We start from the raw sequence: 26116 nt of genomic DNA, 5'->3' as shown, positions 1-26116 counted from the left end.
AATGTATCAACCCATGGAGGTCTGGATTTGGAGTCACACTCAAAATTAAAGTGGAAAACCACACTACAGGCTGATCCAACTTTGATGTAATGTCCTTAAAACAAGTCAAAATGAGGCTCAGTAGTGTGTGTGGCCTCCACGTGCCTGTATGACCTCCCTACAACGCCTGGGCATGCTCCTGATGAGGTGGCGGATGGTCTCCTGAGGATCTCCTCCCAGACCTGGACTATAGCATCCGCCAACTTCTGGACAGTCTGTGGTGCAACGTGGCGTTGGTGGATGGAGCGAGACATGATGTCCCAGATGTGCTCAATTGGATTTAGGTCTGGGGAACGGGCGGGCCAGTCCATAGCATCAATGCCTTCCTCTTGCAGGAACTGCTGACACACTCCAGCCACATGAGGTCTAGCATTGTCTTGCATTAGGAGGAACCCAGGGCCAACCGCACCAACATATGGTCTCACAAGGATCTCATCTCGGTACCTAATGGCAGTCAGGCTACCTCTGGCGAGCACATGGAGGGCTGTGCGGCCCCCCAAAGAAATGCCACCCCACACCATGACTGACCCACCGCCAAACTGGTCATGCTGGAGGATGTTGCAGGCAGCAGAACGTTCTCCACGGCGTCTCCAGACTCTGTCACGTGCTCAGTGTGAACCTGCTTTCATCTGTGAAGAGCACAGGGTGCCAGTGGCGAATTTGCCAATCTTGGTGTTCTCTGGCAAATGCCAAACGTCCTGCACGGTGTTGGGCTGTAAGCACAACCCCCACCTGTGGACATCAGGCCCTCATACCACCCTCATGGAGTCTGTTTCTGACCGTTTGAGCAGACACATGCACATTTGTGGCCTGCTGGAGGTCATTTTGCAGGGCTCTGGCAGTGCTCCTCCTGCTCGTCCTTGCACAAAGGCGGAGGTAGCGGTACTGCTGCTGGGTTGTTGCCCTCCTACGGCCTCCTCCACGTCTCCTGATGTACTGGCCTGTCTCCTGGTAGCGCCTCCATGCTCTGGACACTACGCTGACAGACACAGCAAACCTTCTTGCCACAGCTCGCATTGATGTGCCATCCTGGATGAGCTGCACTACCTGAGCCACTTGTGTGGGTTGTAGACTCCGTCTCATGCTACCACTAGAGTGAAAGCACCGCCAGCATTCAAAAGACCAAAACATCAGCCAGGAAGCATAGGAACTGAGAAGTGGTCTGTGGTCCCCACCTGCCGAACCACTCCTTTATTGGGGGTGTCTTGCTAATTGCCTATAATTTCCACCTGTTGTCTACTCCATTTGCACAACAGCATGTGAAATGTATTGTCAATCAGTGTTGCTTCCTAAGTGGACAGTTTGATTTCACAGAAGTGTGATTGACTTGGAGTTACATTGTGTTGTTTAAGTGTTCCCTTTATTTTTTTGAGCAGTGTATTTCTCAAATTCCAAATCAATGTGTTTGCAACAAAAATGTCCCTGTTTGCAAATAATTAAATCTAAGGCATCATTATGAATCTGAGCATGGTACTTTCAAAAGTTAAGACTACCTTTTCAACCCAGACAGAGTAGGCCTACCAACTCAGAAAAATGTAAGCTTTAACTTCTGACTACTCTTCTCCGGTGGCTTAACCCAACGAGAGAAAGTCACAAGTGTTTCCCTAAAAGCTGTCTTGGTTGAAACATTTTCTATTGTAAAGAAAGTGAATAGCTTAATCAATTGATAGTGACATAATTAGATTACTTCCCAAGCTATAGGTTGTAGCTCAGCCTCAAAGTCAAAGAAACAAAACAAAGATATCACCATATGCATTGGAGTCACCTCTAACCCGTGTATTTCACAACTTGTTTCTAGCATAAAGCATTGTTAACGATCATTTCATATAATTGAATCCGATTTATTTTCTTCTAAATCTTAAGCTAAAAGGCATAGGCTTTTTGCCATTTTCTTTTAATTCAAGGTATTCCGATGGCATACCCTCTCAATTCAAGTCCTGGTTTTAACTTAATAGCTCTTCACTGACACAGAGGTAGGCTATTTAAAGACTGTATGGTGGGTGGAGGAATTGGCCGAAAAAAAATAAATAAATAAATTTAAAAAAAGGTAGACATACCTTTTATTTCTTAAATAGGAAGAAATAGGCTCCAACAAAGCCCTCTGGTTGTTAGTTTAGTCAAAATGAAAATTTGACTGTTTAAATTAACTATGCCTACTCGAATTTGCCTACATTCAGCACTATGAGCTGTCCATTTCAGATTGACTGTGCTGCAGCTGCTGCTTCAAGTTTCAGCACCAAGTTACTTGAATCTGGATATAGCGAGGTCAATAACTCTGATTACTACATCATAGGCAAGAAACATACTGTTTTATTCAAATCAATTATAGTAGTAGCAAGCTATCAAAGTTGACCCTCAGTCCTCACATTCGCCATCTCAAACTGAACAGATCATATAGGCTAGTCCACGCGTACAATATATACTTTTTTGGACTAGGCCTAACCAAAAATTACTTTGAGAAGAAGCCTTTGACTCTTTTCATGATCAATATTCCCAGGTAAGAAGTTTTAGGTTGTAGTTATTATAGGACTATTTCTCTCTATACCGTTTGTATTTCATATACCTTTGACTATTGGATGTTCTTATTGGCACTATAGTATTGCCAGCCTAATCTCGGGAGTTGATAGGCTTGAAGTCATAAACAGCGCTGTGCTTCAAGCATTACGAAGAGCTGCTGGCAAAAGTGTGCAGGAAAGTGCGGTTTGAATGAATGCTTACGAGCCTGGTGCTGTCTACCACTGCTCAGTCAGACAGCTCTATCAAATGATAGACTTAATTGTAATATAATAAACACAGAAATACGAGCCTTTGGTCATTAATATGGTCAAATCCGGAAACTATCATTTTGAAAACAAAACGTTTATTCTTTCAGTGAAATACGGAACCATCCCATATTTTATCAAACGGGTGGCAACCTTAAGTCTAAATATTGCTGTTACATTGCACAACCTTCAATGTTATGTCATAATTATGTAAAATTCTGGCAGATTAACTAGTCTTTGATAGGAAGAAATGGTCTGCATATACCCTGACCCTAATGCGCTTTTGTGAAATCATCACCCGTTTGGCGAAGTAGGCTGTGATTCGATGATAAATTATCAGGCACCGCATTGATTACATGCAACGCAGGACAAGCTAGTTATACTAGTAATATTATCTACCATGTGTAGTTAACTACTGATTATGTTAAGATTGATTGTTTTTTATACGTTTAATGCTAGCTAGCAACTTACCTTGGCTCCTTGCTGCACTCGTGTAACAGGTGGTCAGCCTACCACGCAGTCTCCTCGTGGATTGCAACGTGATCGGCCATAATCCAAAAATGCCGATTACCGATTGTTATGAAAACTTAAAGTCAACCTTAATTAAATCAGCCATGCTGATTAAATCGGTCACCCTCTAGTTAATGTCTTGTTAAAAAGAGGGGAGTCACAGCTTTCCATTCCTACTTTATTTCTCAACTCCTAAATATGTGCGAACTGCACCATTTTAAACCCAGGGTTTTTAGCAGAAGCATGGTTAAGCACATTACCAAAATAATTGATTTAGAACTACTCAAATTGTGATGAGACAGATAATATTTTTTGTTGAGCAAGAGTAGTGGAAACCAGGGAAAGTGTTGGGGGAGAAATTGTTACATGAAGTGGTTTCTGTGAGAAGTACAGGCAGGGGGCTTTTTACCCCGGGTGGCGAGTTACCAAGTTACCCTAACAGGTAACATTATATTCAGTGTTTATGCAAGTTTTTTGGGACATAAAATGTATCTATGATAATAACTAGTTAAAAGATCACATTTGAGATCTGGCTAATGATTAGCCTAATAGGGTAAATGCAGATAGGAACCCCATGCTTCAGCCTATTTATTTGTACTTTGCTGCATCAGTTGGGCTAAAGGTGATAATGTTTATTGCTAATGGCTTGGTCCATATCAGGTATGCTTAGGCTATATGTGACTCGTTTAAGAAAACTAGGTGTATGTTGCGTGTCACTACTTCACAGGAGCGCCATTTGAATGTAAACTTTCTTTTCTCTTTCTTTTTTTTTTTTTTAAACGTTTTTTTTGGGGGGGGGCAGAAATGCATTCCGGAACATGTGAAATTTCATGTGCCTTAACAAAATTGTATGCCATCTGTAAATACAAATACAATTGTTAATTAATGAGCCTAGTTGGTTTAGCCATGGAAAAAGCCCGCAACCTTTCCGCTAGCCATGATTGGCTGAGATAATGAGTGGGCTGGACATGCCGAGAGATAAGTTGATTGGTCTGCCATGTAGCAAGGTTCCGTCTATAATATGAGCTGGTTAGTATGTGTAGGTAATCCTTTCTAACATGGCTGTTTTGAAAGATATCACGTAGAAGAACTGCTTAAGTGGTGCTCTCCACTTTCTGGAGGACCGAGTTTTGAAATCAGTGGAATGCCCGGTGGAATTAGAGTATGATAGCTAAGGAGAAAATTCTGCCGTTTGATTGCAAATATGAAGACGGAGTCGAAAAGAGAACACACAGAAGGCTCCGGATTACATGTTCAAACTAAGGGCAACCATGGCATCCGTGACAGAAAGGGAGAAGCATCCATCCATGTATACGGGTAAGTGAGTCTAGCTAGCTACATTTTCAGATATTACACATTTCTAATTTTATCAGAAAGTCGTTTTCATTTCAAGTTAAAGTGTACTTCCTAGCAGTTAGGGCTACTTCCCTATAGGATTCCTGTATACAGTTCACAGACATGCCACACAGACAAAGAGCATCCAGTCAATACTCTCTACCATAAAAAAAAAAAAACTCCCCTTGTTGAGACAAAATACTGTAGTCCTACACAATGACACTTCACAGGGCAGGTTGGTTATTTGCTTCGGTGTTATTCAAGGCTGCTTATGATGGTGTTTGGCAGGCAGATTGTGGTTTGTTAACTGAATGTCCCAGCAGTGTTGTTCTCATGACTTGTGCATCATGTCTGAAAAAACGATTCCCTGCATTTCCCCCAGAGACCTGACATTGCCTGGATGTCTGCATTTGTACACCAAACAGGAGTGTGTATGTCCTACAACCCATATAGCTACTCACAAATAAATTACCTAAGATCACTTGGACACATGAACTATGTATGACCAACAATCATGAACTGAACTCTAATGACACTTTCACTTTATGACTATAGTTTAATTCAACAGACTATTCAACAGTTTCAGACAACAGATGCCCTTATGTGAATTCAGCTTTGTCAATATACAATTATCTGTATTTCCCAATCTAAGGATTAGGTTGTTTCTTGTCATTGACATATTACAGCCCACATTCCAACTAATCGCATCGAGGGCAGAAATGCAAGGCCCATATTTGAGATTGCTATGGAATTATACAAATGCAGCATAGTTTCTAAAATTGTAGTGAGACTTATTAAAATGATATCAGTTTAAGATCTTGGTAAACTTGTTTAAGGTACTCTAATGTATTTAATGTATAGAGTAGACAGCTGATTCACATAGTTAAGAAAATGTTACACAAAACTGGCTGAATGGCTACGCCTCTCGTCTAGCTAGCCAATGTTAACTTAATAAGGGTGGCGCCCCATTCGCTAACTAGCTAATTTAGCAATCTAATTAAAACTAAATATCAGTGTTAAGGTTGGAGAACAAGTGTGCATCCATGCAAATTAAAATACACTATTTCATAGCATCTAACAGCCAGCTAGTAGCTAACTTAGTTGTTGCCTGGTGAATAGCTAAGTAACTTACCGTAGTGTTAGCAATTTGGCTACGATAGCTTCGACACACTAAACAGACTACGTTAATTATCAATAGAGTTGAAATGTTTAATATACTAAAGTTTAATATACGACAGTTTGGCACAATGATGGCAAAAAACCGCCCAGTCTCATCCGGAGCGCTGCTAGTACTCGGCGCCGCTGTTGAATTAAAATTACCTGGAGGTGAAGACTTTTGAACAGCTGATAGAATTGCTCACGTCGCACATGGCCCGATAATTCGAGTCTCTAGCCTTTTCCGTTTCCACATGATAGGCGTATAAAGACAACAATATGCCCAATACGCAAACAAGGAGCCTGGCTATTCTTTCCCATCGAGGGGTGGACACTCTCAGGACGGGCGCCGCCATCTTTCCGGCCTCGCTCGAGTCGTGCACGCAACCGATGACGAGAACTGCGACGTGGAAAACCGTCAAAACGTGCCACACGACCAGGGCAGAGGCAATCGGTGTTGATGCCTCATTCAAACACTAGTCGGAACTAGGAAACTCGAAAATGTCCGACTTGCTGATTCGATGTGGCACCTGTATAACTACTGTTAGTACGTCGGAAATGTCCGAGTTTCTACTTCCGAATAATACGTAAATGCTGATTGGCTGACAGACGTGGTATATCAGAACGTATACCACGGGTATGACAAAACATGTATTTTTACTGCTCTAATTATGTTGGTAACCAGTTTATAATAGCAATAAGGCACATCTGGGGTTTGTGGTATATGGCCAATATACCACGGCTAAGGGCTGTATCCAGGCACTCCACGTTTCATCGTGTTAAGAACAGCCTACACCACACCCCATCATGCATTATTGCTTAAGTATAAGTCCTAATACCCATATGCTAATTACCTCTAATGTGGCTATCATACAGAACTAACTACACATCCTGCCTCAAGCTTTGACGTCATTACCAAGGCACGTTTCTCCATGCAAACTCATCGACAAGTAAACTACCATGTAGATACAGTATAGCCTTTTTAGTTTCTCGTGTAAATTATTGTAAGTGTGTATTTCTCGTAGTCTTGTTTAGCTTTTTTATTTTTTATTAACTAGCTACGTTTTTAGCAGTTTTTAAATTACTAGATATTTTTTATTTTATTAACCTCTGGCCTTTTGTAGCGAACTAGCTAACCTTAGGTCTCTCCGTCGATCAGAAGCACGGATGGTTCTGTGCTATGTACCGGATTGTAATCACTACTCCAATAAGCGCGCACACATTTATTTTATTGTTTTCTGACCTCGAGAGACGTCGCTGGAGCAGTGTGTTAAGGTAAGCCCTGCTTGCTAGCTACCAACAAGCTATTTTGGTTAGGTCAAAGCTCTGTGTTTAGCTATATACTTATGAAAATTGGCTAGATAACCACCGACCGTAGGTAACGTGCGTGTACAATGCACGTTACCTACCTTAGAAGTAAAAAGACAACCAGCATGTGCTAGAATGACTGTTGAGTGAGCTATTCAGCTAGTTAACGTTAGCTCACGGTTTGTGTAGTCATACTTTTTCACGTGGTGACATGCTAGTTAGCGTTAGCCCACCAGGGAAGATCCAACTGACTTCACAGATCATTTGATTAGTCATGTACAACATATGCACTTGTGGAACAAAACCGTTTCTGTGTTTTGTATGGGGGAAAACATTGAGGCCGCAAGTCCCTTGTGAGCTAGCTAGCCAACTTTAGCAAATGTAGTTAACTAGCCAACCAAGGTGCCTAACTAGCTATTCAACCAGGCAATATTTAGCTAGTTAACTAGTTAACATTAGTTCACCATTTGTGTAGTCAGACTTACTACATTAACTAACATTAGGGCGACACCACGGCAAGGATAGTTGGTTACTTAGTATGTCACCACTTAGAAAAGTCTGACTACACGAACGGTGAACTAATATTAACTAGTTAGCTAGCTAAATATTGCCTGGTTGGCTAGCTAGTTAGGCACCTTGGTTGGCTAGTTAACTACATTTGCTAAAGTTGGCTAGCTAGCTCACAAGGGACTTGTGGCCTCAATGTTTTCCCCATACAAAATACAGAAGCGGTTTTGTTGCACAAGTGCATCTGTTGTACATGACTAATCAAATGACCTGTGAAGTCAGTTGGAAATGTCAACAGGGATGGAAATTAAGCTTGCCCGAGGCTAGTACTTTTCAGACTGGGCTTGTAGACAATGTGCCAAACTAGCCTGACACAGCAGTGAAATGTTGCCTTTACAAACATTGCATGCCACAGATTTAAACCTGATTGTTACCCAGGCTAGTAGAAATCCTTATGTTCTACCCCTGCATGTCAGTCCCCTTCAGACGATTCCCTTATCACTGTTGATCCTCCTCAGTGACCTCACGGCTGAGGGTTTTAACTTTCCTCTTGAGAATTAGAATCATAAGTACAGCCGTATAGCTCATCGCAATACTTCACCTCTTCGGGCAAATAGTGTCTTAGACTGTCTTGATCATCTAGTTGAGCATTCCAGATAATTCCAGCAGAAATGTCCCATCCACATAGTAGGATTTTAGATGTGCAGATAGACCAAAGTCCAGTCTATTTTACCGTTACTATAGTCAAGTCTGTGGGTTATGGTGTTTAAATATAGATGTTACCATTTTAGTAATCAACCTATTGGGGGGGGGGGACTACCACTGACTGAATGTATCTTTGTTTTCCAGTCCAACAGGAGTGCATCCCTCAGACCATGCGGTGCATGGACATCCTGTGCCAGTGGTATGACATCCTGTGCCAGTGGTATGACATCCTGTGCCAGTGTGATCCGAGCACAACCGTCCAGTTGTAGACTACAGCAGATCGAGCCTGTGGACAGAGAGGTCAGTAACTCATCAAATGTGATACAATGAATTTGTAGATATATCTGCACAGTATGGTTCCCATGAGTTAAGATTGGGTGGTGAGGGGCCACTTGTCACATTGTCCAAGGTGTGTTTGTGTTATGAAAAACTGTGTTTTCTGTCCAGATAAAGATGGTGATACAGCATTGAAAAAGACCTATCACTGACCAAATGTCTCTTTTGTTTTCCAGTCCAACAGGAGTGCATCCTTCAGACCATCCGGTGCATGGAAATCCTGCGCCAGTGTGATCCAAGCATGAGCGTCCAGTTGTGGAGGCTACCAGTAGTGGAAAAAGTACTCAATTGTCATACTTGAGTAAAAGTAAAGATAACTTAATAGAAAATGACTCAAGTGAAAGTCTTCCATTTAAACCTACTTGAGTGAAAGTCAAAGTATTTGGTTTTAAATATACTTAAAGTATCAAAAGTAAATGTAATTGCTCAAATATATAAATATCAAAAGTCTAAATCATTTAAAATTCCATATATTAAGCAAACAAGACAGCACCATTTTCTTATTCTTTTAATTTACGGACAGCTATGGGGCACATTCCAACACTCCGATGTAATTTACAAACAAAGCATGCGTTTAGTGAATCCGCCAGATCAGAGGCAGTAGGGTTGATAGGGAATGTTACATTTACATTTTAGTCATTTAGTAGACGCTCTTATCCAGAGCGACTTACAGTAGTTAATGCATATATTTCATTTCATGCATTTTTTGTACTGGCCCCCCCGTGGGAATCGAATCCACAACCCTGGCGTTGCACACACCATGCTGGTGTTGCAAACACCATGCTCTACCAACTGAGCCACAGTGTGTGTGAATTAGCCGATTTTCCTGTCCTGCTAAGCATTCAAAATGTAACAAGTACTTTTGGGTGTCAGAGAAAATGTATGGCGTAAAAAGTACATTATTTTCTTTAGGAATGTAGTGAAGTAAAAGATACCCCAAAAAACTAAAGTACTTTACACCACTGGAGACAGACAGGTCAGTAACTCATCAAATATGATACAATAGTTTAAAACATTGAATTTGTAGATGCATTGAAATTGTCATTTTATGTCCCCTTTTCCCCATGTTTTAGATGAGGCGTGACATGCGAAACATCAGTCTCACCCCACGAGAAGCAGTGCATGATCAACGTCATCCTCAGCAAGGAGACCTGCTGGAAGTGATGTACTCTCACACTGGGGGTAAGACATAATTTAAACATCACAGATATAAATTCCTACTGTGACCATGATAATATGCAATGTGAATTGTGTTGTACTACTTATTAACAAAACTAAGGAGCTGCACTGACCAGACTTTGTGATTGAACTAAATTACTTTAGTTGGCTGCTTTGAGCAAAACTTTAATGTAATAACCTATTATAGGAGCCTATTATTTGTATGGTCTTTATATATTTTTCACTTTTTCAACAATGTCAGGTACAGGTAGATGACTGGGGCTTTCAGCAAGTAAGACACAAGGGGTAAGAAATAATTGGAACATCACAGATAAATTCCCACTGTGCCCATGATAAAGCTGCTTTGAGCCAACTTGTATATAATATAACCTATTCTAGGAGATTTGTGTGTATGAACCATGTGGAATATTTTTGGACCATTGGCTTCCCAGAAAACGGGTACCGACAGGAGGAGCAATACGAGTCTGTCAGAGGTCGTCATGCTGGATAGTGATGGAAGCTTGGTGGTCCACAACACAGAATCAGGTGTTCCTTCGTGATGTGGCCCTGACCTTGGACCTGGTTCCAGTAAGGATGGTCTTCACGGAGGCTGAAAGACCCTCCCTCCTTGATATAGAAATCCTTTGACTTCAATGGTAAGGCCCTTGCACCATAAGGACACTTGACCTCTAACCACTGCAGTGGTGCTCACCAGACCATCCAGTGAGTCTCCCAGGACCTAAAGCCCTGACTCCCACACATCCATCCCTGTAGCCATTTTGAATGCCTGATGCCCTCCTCTTTATGTGCCCCACTTTACAGATAACACCCCATCCAATGAGTCTGATCCCCCGACAGCACCATGCTAGCCTGGTTGCCTGCATGCCCCAGGTGCCCTTGTTTTTGAACAATGTCTGGTACAGGGAGGGTTGCTGTTGTTCTAGCTCAGGTTCAAGGAGAATGCCATTCCACTGAACCTTCCCCGGGGACGGTTCCTTAGCCACTGAAGATCCTTCTCTGTGGGCTCTCGGGACAGAGGGTTGTAGTCTTTGGCCAGGTACAGGTCCTCCACTGACTACACCTGGTTGGGCATGGCTGGCCTCCTCACATTCCACATCTGTGCAACCGATACTGTGAACCCCCAAAATAGGCTGCATTCCTACACTTATGAGCTCCACGGAGGCATTTGCATGTAGGAGGGAATTACCTGGTCACTTAGAGAGACCTGACCTGATGTTAAGTGCCACATGCCTTTCAATGTTTGACTTTGAACACCCTGAAATGCATTTGTTGTAAGAAAGTGCTATATAAGTTTGACATTAACTGTAGAATATTTAAACTGCTATTTTCATAAGGACAAGTGCAGTTATTCCATAAACTTTTAATTCATAATTTGGGATTTTATCACTTGACATCAGTCAGAGTGCAAAGTATCCTATAATCAAGACTGAATACATGTACCACTCTGAATAAATAAATACTTTGTTTCTCTGGTCATGAAACTAAAATACAAGAGAATGTCTAAACAAAGTCAATTCTGAATGTCAATAGATTAAGATTAATTCTCAATGACAACATTCTATACTGAACAAAAATAAATGCAACATAAGGTTTTGGTCCCATATTTAATGAACTGAAATAAGAGCCCAGAAATGTTTCATAAGCAAACTTCTCATTTTGGGCACATTTGTTACATCCTTAGTGAGCATAACTCCTTTGCCAAGATATTTGATTCACCTAACAGGTGTGGCATATCAAGAAGCTGATTAGAGTATGATCATTACACAGGTGCATCTTGTGCTGGGGACAATAAAAGGCCACGCTAAAATGCTCCGTCTTGTCACAACACAATACCAGATGTCTGGTATTAGCATGCTGACTGCAGGAATGTCCACCAGAGCTGTTGCCAGAGAATTTACTGTTAATTTCTCTAACATAAGCCACCTCCAATGTCGTTTTAAAGAATTTGGCAGTACATCCATCCGGTCTCACAATCGCACACCACGTGTAACCACACCAGCCCAGGACCTCCACATCCGGCTTCTTCACCAGCGGGATCGTCTGAGGGGGTGCTGATGAGTATTTCTGTCTGTAATAAAGTCATTTTATGGGGGAAAACTAATTCTGATTGGCTGGACCTGGCTCCCCAGTAGGTGGGCCTATGGCTGCACCCTTGCCCAGTCTTGTGAAATCCATAGATTAGGGCATAACTAATTTATTTCAATTGACTGATTTTATTTAAGCTTTAACTAGGCAAGTCAGTTAAGAACAAATTTGTATTTACAATGACGGCCTACCAAAAGACAAAATGCCTCCTACGGGGGCTGGGATTCAAAATATAGGACAAAACATCACAACAAGCGAGACCTAAGACCACAGCATGGTAGCAACAACATGGCAGCAGCATTGCACAAACATTATTTGGCACAGACAACAGCACAAAGGCAAGAAAGTAGAGACAATACATCACACAAAGCAGCCCTAACTGTCAGTAAGTGTCCATGATTGAGTCTTTGAATGAAGTGATTGAGATAAAACTGTCCAGTTTGAGTGTTTGTTGCAGCTCGCTCCAGTCGCTAGCTGCAGTGAACTGAAAAGAGGAGCGACCCAGGGTATTGTACATATATATGAACTTAGTAAAATCTTTGAAATTGTTAAGTTTATATTTTTGTTCAGTATCGCAGTGAGTTATCACTCATCCAAGTCTGTTATCCAGAGTAATCTGGTTAATGATTATATAATTCATTAAGTGGCTATTTTCGTGTAGAACACATTGTATTGCTGATGCTCAAACTTAACAGCTGCACTCACCGACACAGGATAAACTTTATCCCTCATGCCGGCCGTGACCAAACCTGAAAGTTGCCTTAACTGTAGCTGCACTTCTCAACATGACCAGACTTCTCCCATTTTAATGTTCTTATGCACATCCTTAAAATGTCATAAGGTCTGAAAGAGACACCAAGGTTGACATACTGTATAAATAATTATCTAGGCTAAATAATAAATACTTTTTTTGATCTACTGCTATTCTAACTAGCTAAAGTACAGTCAGTGGCTAGCTATGAAAGAAAGGGGACCAAAGAAAGAACTACACGGTTATCAAAATGTCACACCAAGATAAGCCTACACCAAACACACTTCATTCTACGTGTTTGTAAAATTCACTGTGAAAAATGAAGGGTGGAAAAAAGTATTGGAACCTTTTCCATGTTTTACCGCTAGGTTTTATGGGTATTATGACACCTCCACTGTGGCGGACTATTAAAACGTTGCGGCCCGCACGGCCGTGTGGGGGAAAACAGTCTGGTTACCTAGGTTAACCCATTGGCTTACAGCAAAAACTTCCCTTACAAAAAAACTTGTAGTTTTAAAGTTGCAATAAAGTGCAGTAACTGCAGTCAACTGTGATATTTTGGACGCAGTATTTGTAACATACTGCACTCTAACAGCAAAAGGTTTGACTTTTTCCAAACGCAATTTTCTTGTCTGCTTGTTTTAGTCAATTACAAAACTTAATTTAAGAAAAGTACTTGTCTAAAGATTACTCTCGAGCGTTCTCACTATGTAAAATAACGTAATGTTGGGCTTCCCTCATGCCCCTTTTCATGACAGTGCTAGCAGCCACGTGAGCTAGCTAAACTCAGCAAAAAAATAAATAAATGAAGTTCTCACTATCAACTGTGTTTATCTTCAGCAAACTTAACATGTGTAAATATGTATGAACATAACAAAATTCAACAGACATAAACTGAACAAGTTCCACAGACATGTGACTAACAAATTGAATAATGTGTCCCTGAAAAAAGGGGAGGGGGTCAAAATCAAAAGTAAGTCAGTATCTTGTGTGGCCACCAGCTGCATTAAGTACTGCTGTGCATCTCCTCCTCATGGACTGCACCAGATTTGCCAGTTCTTGCTGTGAAATGTTACCCCACTCTTCCACCAAGGCACATGCAAGTTCTGAGATCCAGGCTCTTTGCTGTCCATGGCAGAACACTGACATTCCTGTCTTGCAGGAAATCAAGCACAGAAAGAGCAGTATGGCTGGTTGCATTGTCATGCTGGAGGGTCATGTCAGGATGAGCCATCAGGAAGGGTACCACATGAGGGAAGAGGATGTCTTCCCTGTAACGCACAGCGTTGAGATTGCCTGCAATGACAACAGGCTCAGTCCGATGATGCTCTGACACACTGCCCCAGACCATGACGGACCCTCCACCTCCAAATCGATCTTGCTGCAGAGTACAGGCCTCTGTGTAACACTCATTCCATCAACGATAAATGCGAATCCGACCATCACCCCTGGTGAGACAAAACCGCGACTCGTTAGTGAAGTCAGTGCACTTTTTGCCAGTCCTGTCTGGTCCAGCGACGGTGGGTTTGTGCCCATAGGCGACGTTGCCGGTGATGTCTGGTGAGGACCAGCCTTACAACAGGCCTACAAGCCCTCAGTCCAGCCCCTCTCAGCCTATTGTGGACAGTCTGAGCACTGATGGAGGGATTTGTGCGTTCCTGGTGTAACTCGGGCAGTTGTTGCCATCCTGTACCCGTCCCGCAGGTGTGATGTTCGGATGTACCAATCCTGTGCAGGTGTTGTTACACGTGGTCTGCCTCTGCGAGGACGAACAGCTGTTCGTCCTGTCTCCCTGTAGCGCTGTCTTAGGCGTCTCACAGTACGACCATTGTAATTTATTGCCCTGGCCACATCTGCAGTCCCCTCCTAGCAGCATGCCTAAGGCATGTTCACGCAGATGAGCAGGGACCCTGGGCATCTTACTTTTGGCGTTTTTCCAGAGTCATTGGAAAGGCCTCTAGTGTCCTAAATTGCCTACCGTCTGTAAGCTGTTAGTGTCTTAACGACCGTTCCGTTAAACATGCATGGGAAACAGCGTTTAAAACCTTTACAATGAAGATCTGTGAAGTTATTTGGGTTTTACAAATTCTTTGAAAGACAGGGTCCTGAAAAAGGGACATGAGTTTAGTTACAAACATGAACATTATCTAGTCAACACTCAACACAAGCGGACTATACAGCTACAAGTAGTGAGTTGAGTTATAAATGGACTAGACTAAACAAATTACAGTAAATGTCTACCTGTGATGAAATGTTTTCCACACACAATGTCAATATAGCACAGGATTTCTAAACCCTACTTAACACGGGGCTATTTGGCGCGCGAGGCCGGATTGGCAGATGTAGCAAATGCATGAGCCCACAGAACAGTTTTTCGAGGGAGGGGAGAGAGACAGCCGCACGAGATCAGCCACGTGTGCAATTTAATTATTGAACTGGGAACATTTTAACTCTGAGAAATTATGTCACAATAATAACACAATCAGAATGATTGGGAAATCAATTTTTTTTATTAACAAATCAATACAGAAAGTAAATGGGGGAACACAAGGATATATAAATATTATACAAAGGACATTTGGGCAAGGGGGTACAATATCACATTACACAAGGACCTTAAGGGGGATACATACACTTAAATCAAACAGCTTTTTGTTAGAGTATTTAATGGTCTTAAAATATAGTTCCATTTATTGTTGTAAGGTAAGAAAATGTGGTTTTGTTTGAAAATGTAAATTTCTGAATATGAAATTTGGCCAAAAGGATAATGAAATTAATTACATAATTGTAGCAACTTGTTCTATCATAGGTAAAGAATCCAAGCAGTACATCTCTCCACAATATTGTAAAATCTTCATAAATGTGTTCAATTATACTGATGTCTTGCCAGTTTCCTTACATGAATACAATGCCAAAAAAGATGCAACACCGTTTTTGTGTGGTCATTACAAAAGCTACAATTTGAGTTAGCTTTTCTTAAACTAATTCATATAGTGGTTGGCAGGATAATATTTACTAATAATTTTAAAGGAAACTTCCTTAATTTTGTTAACAAGTAGGTATGTGTGTGGCAACATCCAAACTTTTTCCCCAACAGATATTATCAATAAAACTGTTCCAATAAGGCATGACAAAAGGTATCGCTCTGTTGTTGAATGGATGAAAAGAGAAACAAATCTTTCCTATTGATGAGTCAACAGGGAAGGTAGGTTCTAAGGGTCAGGTCTTGACACTTTCCTGAATAATAAATCAACACCTGAGGGAATGGCATCTAAAACAATTGCAAAATATTTAGGTGTTACAGGGATCTTGTAAAGTGTTAAGAATTCCTTATAACTAAGTTTTAAACTCTGCATTTACAAGTTGGCTCACCAACAGGATATTATTTCGGAACCAGTATTCTAAAAACAAAAGTATTTTTATACCATATATATCCCGATTATTCCACATATAATAGCTGTGTGGAGAAAAATCATGCTTAGAAATTAAGGACCATGACAAGAAAACCTGATGATGAAAAGCAGAGTTTCACTGGAACTTCAATATTAATAATTGCAAACCAACATGAAATTAAGGCCACCAAAAGTAGAGAAGATGTGATGAGGAATACAATTCCACAGAAGTGGGTCTTCTTGGGAATTGTTTTATCCAATTGATCTTAAAAGTATTATTTAAGGTAGTAAAGTCCAGAAAATTCATCCCACCATACTCATAAGTGTTCACTACAACAGTTTTAATACGATTGGGAACTATTTGGGGACCAGTACAGGGAAAAAAATTAATAATAATAAATGAAATGTATGCACTCACTACTGTAAATCGCTCTGGATAAGAGCGTCTGCTAAATGACTAAAATGTAAATGTATTTATGTTGGGAAGATTTTAACATGACACCGGCCACTAGGCTTCCTCTCACTACCATATTTGGAAGTGAGTGGAAACGCCAAGTTGTTGCACATTTATACATTCGGTGAAATATTTCTCATTGTTCTAGCTGTTCTTACCATCTCGAGCGTACAACTGGAATTTATTTTTGTTGCTACGTCTTGTGGGCAAAGGTTACGCATGAAGATTCCTCCGCCTATTACGCGCTTGTTTGTTTTTGTATAAAAAGGCAACTTTCAAAAGCCTGGTAAGTAATGTACGATGATTGCTTGCGTTTACAAAATAATGTAATTATACATTTGTAAATTCGGAAAGAAGTTTCAGTTGTCAAGAACATGAAACAAGATCAGTAACTTACAGATTGGACGACATAGCTACTTTTCCGGCGAAGAATTAACGTTAGCTAGCTAAATTAATCAGTTTTTTTCTGACGCTTCAATTTGATTCGAATTTCTTCAGACCCTGGTGCCAGTGGAGGTAGCTGCTAGTTAACCAAATAACGATTGCTACTCAGTTTAAAACATACTTCAGTTAGCTAACTATCGACTGTGCCGCAAAAGCATGCTCGAGCGGCAGAGTCGATATCCGCGCTTTTAAACCCAGGGTCGTTACACTACTCCCTCCTTTCAAAGAGCGCGTACTCGCGCTAGCTTGAGACTACGTTTTATAGGAACGCGCTCACCGGGCAAGCACACGCACTGTTGTGGATGCAAGGTCCGATCACTTCTGACACCAATGTAATAAAACAGCTGGGAGCAGGTCTCGAACCCTCGACCTTCTAGCCCGAAGTCCAACGCGCAGCAGCCAGCCAGAGAGCCAGCCAGTTATCCATGACTAATAGATCATTGACTTGCTACAATGGCATTTATCAACCACAGAAGCGTTTACAATTGTTGGGATCATTTCATATCACAATATTACAATGTATTTTCCCCAAATTATAATTCACTGCGTGTTATGACAAGGCATAGAACTTGAAATGACGCGCGGTGTGTACGTTAGCCCTAGCTATTGGTGAAACTGTGACTGTTGGATTTGCTCAATCTGTCCCCACTGTATACAGGCAATACGTGATACCACCGCGACAGGAGCTGTAAGACATGGCGCGTTTGGTTGCGGTTTGCAGGGACGGGGAAGAGGACATCCCTTTCCTCGCAAGACAGATTCCCCTGTACATCGATGACACTCTTACAGTAAGAAAGTGCAGTGTTTCCATCTCCCATATGGTGCTCAAGTTGTTTAAAGGCTTTTACAATCAGGCACTCTTCTGAACCTAGCTTGCTACCTATGTCGACCACGAAACACGGTTGCGAACGAGAGACCGAGAGGACTAGCTAGGCCTCTCCAACAACTAGCGCCAGCAGCTAGCCGGATCCACCAACCGGCTTTCTAGCTAGCTAGGGATGTTCTAGCTGTCACGTATTTCCAATGACACCTTGATGTAGGTTAACCAATGCATTTTTCCATTACATTTCTGAGCTGTTAGGCTGGCCTAACTGACCAGTTAACTAACCGGCAAGCTAATCATGACCGCAAACTGGATGTGGTTGCTGGGTGGCTAGCCTAAATGGTTATAATTTGAGCAGTGGTAGTATATTAGATACTGGGCTTGGACCTATGTTGGCGATGCAGACACTGTATGGACAGGTTAATGTTGGAAGAGCTTTACTTAATGCTGGAACAGCTTTACTTCCTCTACTTTACATAGTGTAGAATTTCCCAGTTGTGTTGTGGAATACTTGTGCTGATGACACTTTCAATGTATGTCCTCTTGTTATTACAGATGGTGATGGAGTTTACTGACAATGTCATGAACCTTGACAGTCACCAGATCAACAGCTCTGAGATGAAGCAGTTTGTTGAGGTGAGTGAGTACTGTCAACATCCTAGTCATGAGGAAGGAAGAAGATTTGTGTGTATTAGGGACGTTACCCATTAACCGTTAGTCGGTTAGCCACTGAAAACACATTTGACCGGTCATTCTTAATTTAATTTATCTCCAGAGTGGCGCTGCGGTCTAAGGCACTGCATCTCAGTGCTAGAGGCGTCACTACAGACCCTGGTTCGATTCCAGGCTGTATCACAACCGGCCGTGATTGGGAGTCCCATAGGGCTGCGCACAATTGGCCCAGAGTCGTCCGAGTTAGTGTTTGGCCGGGGTAGAACGTCATTGTAAATAAGAATTTTTTTCTTAACTGACTTCCATAGTTAAATAAAGGTTAACATTTTTTATTTTTTTTTGCATAATTAGGTGGAATTAAATTGCAGTGTGTTTCGTTAGTCGTCATGCATCTTATTAACCAAAATGTAATTTTTTTTGTTTTTTAAACAACTAATTGACATATGTCAGTTAAATTATTTGAATTCCATTTTGTTCGTTGTTTCTTCTTCTGTGCACTCAATGTGCTCATTGATAGTTTCTCTAGAGATAAATCAGGTCCAGCCTGAACTGTGTGATGTACTAGGGAGTTTCCAAAAGGCCAATATTCTACATAGTTTAGTGCTTAAAACGTGGTTATTAACTAGAATGACCATAATCCATTGCGCATCTACTTATCCGGTCTGTGTTTCTTTTATGCCTCCTACGGAAGAGGCAGAAGAATGCACGATTGTGAGGGTATCTAGAAAGCAGCTTTTGCTTTGCAATGTATCTCTATCTGAAAATACATGATCTAAGTGATTGATAGTTGGAATTGAGCAGTCATTAAAGGTATGCCTTATTTACTTTGAAAAACTACAAAATAGTGATTTTGTTAGACAGCATATGCAGGAGCTCTATAGAGATGAGATGGTGACTTGGAATGAAATAATGGTAATCAAAAAAAAAAAATGCTCAGACTGATGCTGATAGAATGTAGCTGAACTTTAATGATACTTTCAATTATATAGATATATGCTGAACTCCATCATGTTTGACAAATATAATGTAGGATAACTAATATTAACGTCTAAAGCAGGGTTTCCGTTAGGAACATGTGGACCCGGACATTTGACCAACATTTACCGGACCCGTATGCATTGGGTGCGTAACCTAATTAGGGCATCCACCCATGGTGCTCAGAATGAGAAATCACATTTTGAATATGGTCATTCATATTAACAGAACATGCAAGTTGAGGATGCAATGATGTGCGGTCCTTAACGATTTCTGATGTGCACTTTGAACATGTTCGAATAACTGTCCACATTTTACTTTTCCTCAGCCAGCAAGTTGAGTAACAAACAGCAAAATCACTAGCCTATGTCAATCTGCTATAGTCAAAGTTTAGGCTACCTATTCTATTGGTCAGCTTGTCAAAAGAAATATCCTATTCCAAACAGACTCTGGGACAGTTGTGGGACGATCGATTCCAAATTCATACAACCAGTAGGCCTAGGCTACGTAAAAAAATATGTTTAAAAGCAAGGAGTCTGATGCAACGTTTATCTTAAAATGTTGAACTATTATTTATTTACATTATAAGCGCACAAGGCAGTAGTCTATGTGCAAATGTTCGTTCCATAATGCAGTTAGTGAAAAACTCCATTGTCGAAAGGGCACTGCATATGTGAGTGGTTTCATGTGACAGATGACAATATCAGTTAGAAATTTAGAAAGAGGAGATCTAATAGGCTACTTTGACACAAAGACATGCCTAATAATATGTATTAAAACTTTAATGTTTAAAACAATAAAGTATGTTTTCAAAGTGATTACTGGCTCCAGCTCATTGCAAAGTGGTGTGTGATGCGCTGATGAAGCCTGCCTTCATTTGCTGTTTGATGCTGCGTTCAAAACAGCTGCAAACTCGGAAATCATCGACTTCAGTGCAGAACTGGGACAAAATGAGCTCCAACTGGGAAAAATAATTTTGAACTGTCATCCAACGCAGAATTCCAACTCGGGAATTTAGGCCTCTTTCTAGAGCTCATATTTTCCGATTGGAAGATCTCTGACGTCATGATTTGTCCTCGTTAGGAGAAATTCCTGAGTTCCCAGTTGTCTTGAAAGTGCCACAAGATGCTGCTCTAGCAGCAGCTCTTGCGATCTCTAACAAATTTTCCACACAAAGGCTCTCTGTATCAGTATGCTGTACACGTGTGATAAATAAGATGCATAATGAATATACTGTACACACGCCAATTTAATTCCTCTAAATTATGCAAATGAACCTATAAGTTGATAAGCATAACCAGTCAAATGTATTTACCCACCGCAATATCAAATCAAACTTTATTCGTCACATGCGTCGAATACAAGTGTAGACTTTACCGTGAAATGCTTACTTACAAGCCCTTAACCTCTCTGGGCTAGGTGGGACGAAATCGTCCCACCTACGCAACAGCCAGTGTAATCCCGTGGCGCGATATTCAAATACCTTAGAAATGCTATTACTTCAATTTCTCAAACATATGACTATTTAACACCATTTTAAAGACAAGACTCTCGCTAATCTAACCACACTGTCCGATTTCAAAAAGGCTTTACAACGAAAGCAAAACATTAGATTATGTCAGCAGTATTATTAGATTAGATTATGTCAGCAGCGGTAAAGAAGGGTGACGCGCCCGACGCGTTTCGTGACAAAACATTTCTAAATATTCCATTACCGTACTTCGAAGCATGTCAACCGCTGTTTAAAATCAATTTTTATGCAATTTTTCTCGTAAAAAAGCGATAATATTTCGACCGGGAAACCGTGTTTTAGTACAAAGAGAGAGAAAATAAAAACATGGGGTCGCCTCGTGCACGCGCCTCAGTCTCATTGTCCTCTGATAGACCACTTACCAAAGGCGCTAATGTTTTTCAGCCAGGGGCTGCCTCGACATCATTCAGCTTTTTCCCGGGTTCTGAGAGCCTATGGGAGCCGTAGGAAGTGTCACGTTACAGCAAAGATCCTAAGTTTTCAATAAAAAGAGTCAAGAAGCCCAAGGAATGGTCAGACAGGGCGCTTCCTGTACAGAATCTTCTCAGGTTTTTGCCTGCCATATGAGTTCTGTTATACTCACAGACACCAAACAGTTTTAGAAACTTTAGGGTGTTTTCTATCCAAAGCCAATAATTATATGCATATTCTAGTTTCTGGGCAGTAGTAATAACCAGATTAAATCGGGTACGTTTTTTATCTGGCCGTGCAAATACTGCCCCCTACCCTCAACAGGTTAACCAACAGTGCAGTTCAAGAAGAAAGTATTTACCAAGTAGACTAAAATAAAAAGTAATAATAAAAATTAACACTAAGAATAACAATAAAGAGGGGCACTTGTACCGAGTCAGTGTGCGGGGGTACATGCTAGTTGAGGTAATATGTACATGTAGGTGGGGGCATAGTGACTATGCATAGGTAGCAAACAGAGTAGCAGCAGTGTACAAAAGGGAGGGGGGTTCAATGTAAATTGTCCGGTGGCGATTTTATGAATTGTTCAGCAGTCTAATGGCTTGGGGGTAGAAGCTGTTGAGGAGCCTTTTGGTCCTAGACTTGGCACTCCAGTACCGCTTGCCGTGCGGTAGCAGAGAAAACAGTCTATAACTTGGGTGACTGGAGTCTGTGACAATTTTATGGGCTTTGCGTCTGACACCGCCTATTATATAGGTCAAGGATGGCAGGAAGCTTGGCCCTAGTGATGTACTGGGCCGTTTGTACTACACTCTGTAGCGCCTTACTCTCAGATGCCGAGCTGTTGCCATACCAGGCGGTGATGCAACCGCTCAGGATGCTCTCAATGGTGCAGCTGTAGAACTTTATGAGGGTCTGGGGACCCATGCTAAATCTTTTCAGTCTCCTGAGGGGGAAAAGGTTTTGTCGTGCCCTCTTCATGACTGTCTTGGTGTGTTTGGACCATGATAGTTCGTTGGTGATGTGGACACCAAGGAACTTGAAAGTCTCGACCCCCTCTACTACAGCCCTGTCGATGTTAATGTTCCGCCTGCCTTTTCCTGTAGTCCACGATCAGCTCCTTTGTCTTGCTCACATTGAGGGAGAGGTTGTTGTCCTGGCACCACACAGCCAGTTCTCTGACCTCCTCCTATAGGCCATCTCATCATTGTCGGTGACCACTGTTGTGTCGTCAGCAAACCTTAGGATGGTGTTGGAGTCGTGTTTGGCCACGCAGTTGTGGGTGAACAGGGAATACATGCGGGGACTAAGTACACACCCCTGAGGGGCCCCAGTGTTAAGGATCAGTGTGGCAGACGTGTTGTTGCCTACTCTTGCCACCTGGGGGCGGCCCGTCAGGTAGTCCAGGATCCAGGGAGGTGTTTTGTCCCAGAGGCCTTAGCTTAGTGATGAGCTTCGTGGGCACTATGGTGTTGAACGCTGAGCTGTAGTCAATGAACAGCATTCTCACATAGGTGTTCCTTTTGTCCAGGTGAGAAAGGGCAGTGTGGAGTGCTATTGAGATTGCGTCTTCTGTGGATCTATTGGGGCGGTATGCGAATTGGAGTGGGTCTAGGGTGTCCGGGAGGATGCTGTTGTGAGCCATGACCAGCCTTTCAAAGCACTTCATGTCTACCAATGTGAGCGCCACGGGGCAGTAATCCTTTAGGCAGGTAACCTTCGCTTCCTTGGGAACAGGGACTATGGTGGTCTGCTTGAAACATGTAGGTATTATAGACTCGGTCAGGGAGAGGTTGAAAATGTCAGTGAAGACACTTGCCAGTTGGTCCCCGCATGCTTTGAGTACACGTCCTGGTAATCCGTCTGGCCCAGCGTCTTTGTGAATGTTGACCTGTTTAAAGGTTTTGTTCACATCGGCTACCAAGAGCGTTATCACAGTCATCCAGAACAGCTGGTGTTCTTGTGCATGCTTCAGTGTTGCTTGCCTCGAAGCGAGCATAAAAGGTATTTAGCTCGTCTTGTAGGCTCGTGTCACTGGGCAGCTCGCGTCTGGATTTTCCTTCGTAGTCCATAATAGTTTTCAAGCCCTGCCACATCCGATGAGTGTCAGAGCCGGTGTAGTAGGATTCAATCTTAATCCTGTATTGACGCTTTGCTTGTTTGATGGTTCATCTGAGGGCATAGCGGGATTTCTTATAAGCGTCCGGATTAGTCTCCCGCTCCTTGAAAGCGGCAGCTCTAGCCTTTAGCTCGATGCGGATGTTGCCTTTAATCCATGGCTTCTGGTTGGGATATTTACGTACAGTCATTGTGGGGACGACGTCATCGATGCACTTACTGATGAAGCTGATGACTGAGGTGGTGTATTCCTCAGTGTCATTGGATGAATCCCGGAACATATTCCAGTCTGTCCTAGCAAAACAGTCCTGTAGTGTAGCATCTGTGTCATCTGACCACTTCCATATTGAGTGAGACACTGGTACTTCCTGCTTTAGTTTTTGCTTGTAAGCAGGAATCAGGAGGATAGAATAATGGTCAGATTTGCCAAATGGAGGGCGGGGGAGAGCTTTGTATGCATCTCTGTGTATGGTGTAAAGATGGTTTCGGATAATTTTTCCCCTAGTTGCACATGTGACATGCTGGTGTAAATTTGGGAAAACTGAGTTAAGTTTGCCTGCATTAAAGTCCCCTGCCACTAGAAGCGCCGCTTCTGGGTGAGCATTTTCTTCTTTGCTTATGGCCTTATAGAGTTGGTTGAGAGCGTGCCAGCTTCTTTTTGTGGTGGTAAATAGACGGCTATGAATAATACTGATTGGAACTCTTTTGGTAGATAATGTGGTCTACAGCTTATCATAAGGTACTCTACCTGAGGCGAGCAATACCTCGAGACTTCTTTAATATTAGACATCGCGCACTAGCTGTTATTGACAAAGACACATATCCCCACACCTCGTCTTACCAGAGGTAGTGTCTCTGTTCTGCCGGTGCATGGAAAATCCCGCTAGCTCTATATTGTCCGTATCTTCGTTCAGCCACGTCTCGGTGAAACATAAGATGTAACAGTTTTAAATGTCCCGTTGGAAGGTTAATCTGAATTGTAGGTCATCAATTTTATTTTCCAATGATTGCACGTTAGCGAGAAGAATGGAAGGTAGTGGGAGTTTATTCATTCGCCTCCGGATTCTCAGAAGAATGCCCAATCTGTGTCCTCTTTTCTGGCGCCTTTCTTCACGCAAAAGGCGTGGATCTGGGCCTGTTCCAGTGAAAGCAGGATATCCTTCTCGTCGGACTTGTTACAGGAAAACATTTCTTCCAGTCCGTGGTGAGTAATCGCTTTTCTGATGTCCAGAAGTTATTTTCGGTCATAAGAGACGGAAGCAGCAACATTATGTACACAATAAGTAAAAAAAAAAGTTACACAAAACGCTACAAAAAATGGCAAAATAGCACCATTGGTTGGGAGAATGTAAAATGTCAGCCATGTTTTTCGGCGCCATCTTGTCATATCCCCTACCTTGGAGTGAAGGATCAACATTTTGGATAAACATTTTGAAACCTTTTTACCCCTTTTTCATGAGAGCAGTTAGCTACTTTTCATCACTCTACACTCAAGGAACATTATTTTCTGTAAAATATCTCTCCTTATACTTGATGAGTTTGAAGCACTTCTGACACCATGTTAGGATCTTAGTCAGATATGACTGTACTGTGTAGCAGTGCACAAGCAAATGGCTCCGCTTCAAAATGTATGTCGAGGCCCAGTGACGAGAACCATGTAGCTATGATGCGTTCCTACACGATTTCCTGATTTCAGATTGAACACTTAGAGAAGGTTAGTTATTTTACCCACTGATCGAACATAGGCTTTCACTGAATTGACAGGAGTTTCATGATTTTTATTTCTGGGGTTGGATTATAACCGCTTAAACGTTTGACATGTTAATGAGGGTCGGTTAGTCAGCAGCAAAATTGACCCAAATTTGCATCCCTAGTGTGTGCCCTTCAAACATGGCTTGATGATATTGACCTTAAGACTGGTTGTCATACTTTTCTCAAGGATGTTGCCTTTATTTCTTCAACACTTTGCTACACACTGTACTAAGTCAAGTTGTGTGTGCGCCTGCCTGCCTCTACCCCCCCTCAGCATCACAGCATGCTGAAGCAGCAGGACCTGAACAACGCCATGATTGTGTCGTCCAGGGTGATGTTCAGCGCCCTGTCCCAGCTGGTGCCGTGCGTGGGCTGCAGGCGGAGTGTGGAGCGCCTCTTCTCCCAGCTGGTGGAGTCTGGGAACCCGGCTCTGGAGCCCCTCACTGTGAAGCCCATCGGCGTGCTCTCTGTCACCAAGGCCTGCGTGGTCAGCGCAAAGAAGCTCTACACCCTCTTCTACGTCCATGGGTGGGTGAGACCTGTCACATGAGACTCTTGTAGTCTTATCTCTTTATTCATACTTTTGACATGTCACAGACTGAATCTTGTGTATCTTAACTTTTTATTAATACTTTATTGACCTGTCATAAGACGGACTCATACTATTGCTGTGGTCCATCTTTTATCTGTACTTTATTGGCCAATTTGCCTTAGAAAGAATCGGTAAACTGTCCCCTTGATGGAGAGCAAAAATATTACTTACCATTTCTCGAGTCCCAGTAAGAATCAGCTGTATTTGTGTGTTGGAAGTTTTTTGTTTGTTTAACTTATATAAGTACTGATCAAATCTGACCACTTGTATTTTTATGGTA

General features: G+C 42.0%; 2 protein-coding genes and 1 long non-coding RNA gene across 8 annotated transcripts in view; 2 read left to right on the top strand and 1 right to left on the bottom strand.

Annotated features, from left to right (window-relative positions):
* Positions 1–6387, bottom strand: part of LOC106567394 (vitamin K epoxide reductase complex subunit 1-like protein 1) — a 31529-nt gene extending 25142 nt beyond the window's left edge. The window contains exon 1 of the mRNA XM_014136576.2: positions 5967–6387. Within this exon, the coding sequence (XP_013992051.1) occupies positions 5967–6157 (191 nt within the window). The 5' untranslated portion in view covers positions 6158–6387. The remainder of the gene's footprint in view (positions 1–5966) is intronic.
* A 123-nt stretch (positions 6388–6510) lies between these two features.
* Positions 6511–11427, top strand: LOC123726229 (uncharacterized). Of its 6 annotated transcripts, none has more exons than XR_006758594.1 (8): positions 6517–7076; positions 8466–8621; positions 8834–8964; positions 9570–9633; positions 9731–9839; positions 10078–10121; positions 10268–10471; positions 10638–11427. It is a non-coding gene; the product is annotated as an uncharacterized lncRNA (long non-coding RNA). The 6 variants fall into 6 exon arrangements; XR_006758592.1 differs by having other exon boundaries at positions 6519–7076; positions 8834–8937; XR_006758590.1 differs by having other exon boundaries at positions 6511–7076; positions 9570–9839.
* A 6216-nt stretch (positions 11428–17643) lies between these two features.
* On the top strand, positions 17644–19375 carry ggnb2 (Gametogenetin-binding protein 2). Its single transcript, NM_001146450.1, is given in 2 exon segments — positions 17644–17750; positions 18341–19375. Coding segments are annotated over 2 exon segments (249 nt in total). The 5' UTR covers positions 17644–17657; the 3' UTR covers positions 18497–19375.
* Positions 19376–26116: the final 6741 nt, after the last annotated feature.

The sequence above is a fragment of the Salmo salar genome, chromosome ssa13 (assembly GCF_905237065.1).
Source record: "Salmo salar chromosome ssa13, Ssal_v3.1, whole genome shotgun sequence".
Lineage (NCBI taxonomy): Eukaryota > Metazoa > Chordata > Actinopteri > Salmoniformes > Salmonidae > Salmo > Salmo salar.
This window is presented reverse-complemented; position numbering and strand designations above follow the sequence as displayed.